At 50.8% G+C, this 6,345-nt stretch overlaps 1 protein-coding gene across 9 annotated transcripts in view; it reads left to right on the forward strand.

Annotated features, from left to right (window-relative positions):
• Positions 1-2,395, forward strand: part of SEC31A (SEC31 homolog A, COPII coat complex component) — a 57,105-nt gene extending 54,710 nt beyond the window's left edge. For all 9 annotated transcript variants that reach the window (XM_014949993.1, XM_014949994.1, XM_014949996.1 and 6 more), the window contains one exon: positions 1,659-2,395. In XM_014949993.1, coding sequence (XP_014805479.1) covers positions 1,659-1,838 — 180 coding nt within the window. In that variant the 3' untranslated portion in view covers positions 1,839-2,395. The remainder of the gene's footprint in view (positions 1-1,658) is intronic.
• Positions 2,396-6,345: the final 3,950 nt, after the last annotated feature.

Genomic DNA, 6,345 nt, shown 5'->3' on the forward strand with positions numbered 1-6,345 from the left:
CAGCCACGAGCTTCATGGGTGGTGTGGACTGCCCTGCAGCGTGTAGCAGGTGCTTGTCCTTTCTTTAAAAGTGTGCTTCAGATCCCTGAATTTTACATTTCCATGCATTATCCTAGAAATGGCTGCGTGGAGTGGTTGGCCCCACGTGCCTGTGTGGACTTTATAGTGTCCTGGGGTTTGTGTGCTGAGTCTTGTGGCAGCCGCAGGGACCGTGCCGAGCCGGAGAGCAGAGCTCCTTGTGGGAGGCACTGGGTGAACCTGTCAGGAGGGTCAGAATGAGCCAACACAGCAAGTTTCCCCCACTCCCAGCAGGAAGCAAGAGACACACAGATTGGGGTCGAAAAAACCCCCCAGAAGATGTAGGTGTTGTTGCTGATGTTGCTGGAAGGCAGATGCGCAAGTACTTCTGAAGATCTGGTAGTTTTTCCAAAGCCTTGCAAAGAGGTCTGTGACAGAATGAAAGGCTGGGCTTAGATCTCTTAGTACCTTAGGATTAGAGTGGTCTAATTCTGGCGTCGTCAGGCCATCTTTGCTGAGCGATTTAACTTCACCCCAAAAGCATAAACACTCAATAGGTTTTTTTGTGTGCCACACAGTCCCTCGTGGCAGGTGTCCCACCTCGGGGAACTGCATCCAGGGGCTGGCAGTGAAGGCTTGCAGGGCGTTGTAGCACTGCAGAGAAGGTAGGAGAACACACAGAACAGTTCAAGTCTGCTGTTAGACTTCCCAGTACCTGTTCCCAGGATGGTGCAGCTCGGAATCACAGAATCTTCTAGGTTGGAAGGGACCTTAAAGATCATCTTGTCCAACCGTCAACCTGACTGACAAAAATAGACCCCCACACAACAAACAAGGAGCATCATCACTAAACCAGACCTCCCAGCACTACATCAACCCGTCTTTTGAACACCTCCAGGGATGGGGCCTCAACCACCTCCCTGGGCAGCCCATTCCAATGCCTGAGAACCCTTTCAGTGAAAAAATTTTTCCTAATATCCAGCCTGAACCTCCCCTGGGGCAACTTGAGGCCATTTCCTCTAGTCCTGTCATAATCCTCTTAGAATTGTCTCAGTTGGAAGGGACCTTTAAGATCATCTGGTCCAACCATCAACCTAACTCTGATAAAAAAACAAACCAAAAGAAAACCATACAAAACACCTTCCCCCCACATCACTAAACCATGTCTCTAAGCACTATGTCAACCCGTCTTTTGAACACCTCCAGGGATGGTGCCTCAACCCCTTCCCTGGGCAGCCCATTCCAAGGCTTAATAACACTTTCTGTGTAAAATTTTTCCTAATATCCAACCTGAACCTCCCCTGGTGCAACTTGAGGCCATTTCTTCTAGTCCCATCACCTGTTCCTTGAGAGAAGAGACCAACCCCCACCTCTCTACACCCTCCTTTCAGGGAGCTGGAGAGAGCAATAAGGTCTCCCCTCAGCCTCCTCTTCTCCAGGCTGAACACCCCCAGCTCCCTCAGCCTCTCCTCAGGAGACTTGTTCTCCAAAGGTGGCTCTCTTTAAAGAAAGGAACTAATTGCTGCCCCTTCCCGAGTGCCAGACGTTACGCTCGAGACTTCTGGTTTTTCCAGCAGTAGTGTAGGTGCTGCTGTTTTAGTTTTCTGCTGACCTGCCTTGCTTGGCTGCCTTCCTTCCAGCTCTCTCCCACCATCGTGAGTGGTTTGCACAACATGGTGAAGAGCATCGAAACCCGCAACTACCAGGAGGGGCTGAACATCCACACGCACATCGTCAGCACCAGCAACTTCAGCGAGACCTCCGCCTTCATGCCCGTGCTGAAGGTTGTCCTCACCCAGGCCAACAAGCTGGGTGTCTGAACCAAACTCACCACCTGCCAAGCCTCCACGGTTGCTTTTTCCAAAGAAAAGTGCATTTCTGCAGCAGACGTGCAGGAAAGGGGCCGAGCGCTGCTCCTCGGGGCACGTCACAGCAGAGCGCTGACAAATGGCATTACACTCTCCCTGCAAAAATACTTCTTTCTTAGGAGGGCCCCAGAGCCCTGGTGCTTTTCTTTTTATTTTAATCCTTTTCCCATCCCTAAATGATTCCTGTCTATGAATAGTATATTTAATGTATGATGCCCCCACATTGTCAATTTTTAGATGCATGTTATACTGCAAAACTTGTGGCTTTTAATAACAGGTATGTGTTAAAACACCACGATAGGTTGTGTATCAGACCCTAAACCAGATGACTCCCTTCCACCCCACCCTCCCTTCCCCACCAGATTAAAGAGTCTGATTGTATTATAAGTGTATTTGGTCTTTCATTTTACGAAGCTGCTTGCTGTTCTGTTATTACAATTTACATGTTAAATAGCTTAATTTTGCACCGGGGCAAACGAGCAAAATAAAGGCTAATGTGATATTTTCAATAAATGTTAATTTATTAAAATGTGTCTTTATGAAGTGCAACTTCGAGGTGTTTGAACCCAGTGTGCAGTGGGCTGGGTTTCTCTTCCATCCTGGGCGTGGGGATATTTTTTTTTTTTTTTCTCTGTGCTCATAGTGCTCTGTTTAACATTTATACTGAGAAATTACATTTCAAGGAAAGGTTTACTAAGGATTCCGAAACAACACTGCTGTGTGTATTTTTAAAAGCTAAGAGCAAAAATAATGGTGGTCTAAGCCACCCAGCCAGAGACACAGATAATTAGTGTGTAAAGAAGGTGCAAATTGTTTCTTGCACCTGGGGAGGAATAACCCCCTGCACCAGGACAGGCTGGGGGGGACCTGCTGGAGAGCAGCTCTGAGGAGAAGGTCCTGGGCATCCTGGGGAAAAACGGGATGCCCAGGAGCCAGCAATGGGCCCTGGTGGCCAAGAAGGCCAAGGGCATCCTGGGGGGCATCAGGAAGAGTGGGAGCAGCAGGTGGAGGGAGGTCATCCTGCCCCTCTGCTCTGCCCTGGGGAGGCCCCATCTGGAGCACTGGGACCAGTTCTGGGCTCCCCAGTTCCAGAAGGACAGGGAGCTGCTGGAGAGGGGACAGCAGAGGGCTACAAAGAGGATGAGGGGCCTGGAGCATCTCTCTTATGAGGAGAGGCTGAGGGACTTGGCGCTTTTGAGTCTGGAGAAGAGAAGGCTGAGGGGGGATCTGATCAATGCTTATAAATACTTCAAGGGAGGGGGTCAGGAGGATGGGGCCGGTCTTTTTTCAGTGGTGCCCAGGGACAGGACAAGAGGAAATGGGCACAAACTTGGATGTAAGAAGTTCTACCTAAAGATGAGGAGGAACTTCTTTGGGGTGAGGGTGGCAGAGCCCTGGCAGAGGCTGCCCAGGGAGGTGGTGGAGTCTCCTTCTCTGGAGACATTCAAACCCACCTGGACACGTTCCTGTGGGACCTGCTCTGGGTGGCCCTGCTCTGGCAGGGGGTTGGACTGGGTGATCTCCAGAGGTCCCTTCCAACCCCATGGGATTCTGTGAACCTGGAGATTGCTGTGTCCACTCACCCCCGCCAGGCTGGCCGTGCTCCCAAGCTGCAATGGTGCTTCTGCTGGCCATTACCAGGTTGAGTCAGGCAAGTGTCACAGCATGACATCCTTTCCTGGGGCGCAGCTGGAGTTGGCTTTAAGTTTTAAAAGTTGGAGATGGTGTGCCATGGATAGCAAGTGTGTCTGCAGGGAACAGCAGTTGGAAAAAATGTCCAGGTTTAAAAAAAAAAAAAAAGAGGCAGTTTTGCCTGTGGGTTGCAGGGTGTGCAATGCACTGCACAAAATATAAATAACAATGGAAATCGGTGCTGACTTCTGGGATTTAAACTGATTACGAGTTGCAGATTTGTCAGGCTAAATAGTTCCCATTCCTCTGACGCAACTGAGCTTAATTTTATTTCCTTTCCAGCATTTTCTGACCTCATAAGCTTTTATAATTGAAGATCAAGCGTCAATCTGGAGTTGCTTTCTTTCAGGAGTTAAAAAAAAAAAAAACAGTTGGAATAATTTTCTTCCCCTTGCTATGTAGGTTATCAGTTCCTAAGCAGAGTTCCAGGCAGATTGTATCATCTTCCTGGCATGGGGAAGGTTTGCAGGTGTCCTCCTTTATTCACCCGTGCCCTTGGTGAAAACTCTTTGCCCGGGAGGCTCCGATATCAGCCGAATCACATAAAAAATGTGAAGTCTGTTCGTGCTGCCAGAAGCTGGTAATAAGGAAATGGCCGTTTGCCTCCGTGGGGAAAAACACTCGTTTTTCCCGATTGCTGGGGCCACGTTATCTGGTGGGGATTTCACAGCATCTCCTGACTGAGGCAGGTGGAAATGGTGACAGCCAGATGTGCTTTCTGCGAGCTCGGGATGAAACGCAGGGACCCCAGGATGGGGGAAGGAGAGGGGAGGAAAGGCCACGGCACAGAAGCAGAGATGGTGCCATGGGAACCAGAATTGGGAGAGCTTGTTCCCCCTGGGTCTCTGCAGGCCTGGGAAGAGCTGCTGCACTGAGCTCCAGTGCTGATGCCTCTCTCGGAGAAAGTTGGGCACGGTCTGGCCAGAGGAACACAGACCTTGTGTCTTGATTCAAGGTGGGAAAGGGAGAAGAACACATTCAAAGGTAAAGAGGAACAAAAAAAAAAGCCCCAAAACCTCAGTAGGGTGAAGGGCGGGTGTGCCTGATGTTTCCGTGACCCGCTGCTCACCAAGGGTAAGAAAGCAGAAGAGCATCTCAGGACCACAGTGGTGGCTGGGAGGTGCTGGCAGGAGGCTGGGAGGGGAAGGCAGAAGCTGGTCACGGCATGTGGTCTCACGGAGTGGGCAACAAAGCTGGTGAGGGGTCTGGAGAACAAGTCTTATGAGGAGAGGCTGAGGGAGCTGGGGGGGTTCAGCCTGGAGAAGAGGAGGCTGAGGGGAGACCTTATTGCTCTCTCCAACTCCCTGAAAGGAGGGTGTAGAGAGGTGGGGGTCGGTCTCTGCTCTCAAGTCACAGGCAACAGGACAAGAGGAAATGGCCTCAAGTTGAGCCAGGGGAGGGTCAGGCTGGATATTAGGAAAAATGTTTTCACTGAAAGGGTTCTCAGGCATTGGAATGGGCTGCCCAGGGAGGGGGTTGAGGCCCCATCCCTGGAGGTGTTCAAAAGACGGGTTGACATGGTCCTCAGGAATATGGTTTAGTGGTTTGTTTTTTTCTTATTTATTTTTTTTTATCAGAGTTAGGTTGACGGTTGGACTAGATGATCTTTAAGGTCCCTTCCAACCTGACGATTCTATGATTCTGTGAAAGGAAAGGTGTCCACCTCGGCCGTCCTCAGGAACTGCTGCTCCTCTCTGGAGAGCAGCTGAGATGAACAGCAGCAGTTAATCAGTCTCGCTGCCGGCTGCTCGTATCTTCAAGGAATGCCAAGCAGTCAGCCACACTTCTGGCTGATGTTAGAAATGTAAATGTCCAGCTTCGTTTACAGAAGGCCCTGAAGCCCTGCCAGTTGAGGCTTGTAAAAGAATTTGGCCCCAAACAGTCTAATCTTGATGTCACTGGCTGAGAAGAGATTTATACGATGATTCTGCACCAGCCTGGCTGTTGCAGGTGATAACATCTTTGAATTTTCTTCCATCCCTTTTTTTTTTGTAATTCTGCAGCCTCAGGGGGGCACAAAGAGGAGCAGCTTGGCCGGTGTTAGTGCCAATGGCTGCCTGGAAAGCTCCGAGATGGATTTGCCTTGGTGGGGTTTTTTTGTGCTGGCAGAAGTCCAAGGTCAGTACTGAAGGGGAATGGTGGAGATTGTCTTCTAACCACCGCAGCGTTCCGAGCCTGGGCAATGTTTACATCAGATTTGTTCTCTCTTGTGCCTTTTGGATAACGTAGCTCCCAAATATACAGCTTGGGAATGTGGGTTTGCTGGTGAGTAACCGCGTTTTCTCTGCCCCGGAGGAGCGTATCTTGCCTGACTGGGCTACTGAGAGGGAAGGGAGGGGGGGGTATTCTGCCAGAGCTATTTCCCTGCAAAAACAATGCAGAGGAGGGGGCCTGTTTTGGGAAGCGTGGCTGAGACAGCACGTGGAGCAGTGGCACCGCTCCCCAGAGTCCTGCACACCCCCCTCAGCTTCATTTCACCCTCACTACCAGGTTAGGGGTGGACCTGCTGGAAAGCACTTCTGGGGAGAAGGATCTGGGGGTCGTGGTGGACAGTAAACTCTCCATGAGCCAGCAATGTGTCCTTGTGGCCAAGAGGCCAATGGGATCCTGGGCTGTGCAGGGAAGAGTGTGGCCAGGAGGTGGAGGGAGGGCATTCTCCCCCTCTGCTCTGCACTGGGGAGGCCACAACTGGAATCCTGCGTCCAGTGCTGGGCTCCCCAGTTCAAGAGGGACAGGGAACTGCTGGAGAGAGTCCAGCGAAGGGCAA

The sequence above is a fragment of the Calidris pugnax genome, unplaced genomic scaffold (assembly GCF_001431845.1).
Source record: "Calidris pugnax isolate Ruff unplaced genomic scaffold, ASM143184v1 scaffold42, whole genome shotgun sequence".
Classification (NCBI taxonomy): domain Eukaryota; kingdom Metazoa; phylum Chordata; class Aves; order Charadriiformes; family Scolopacidae; genus Calidris; species Calidris pugnax.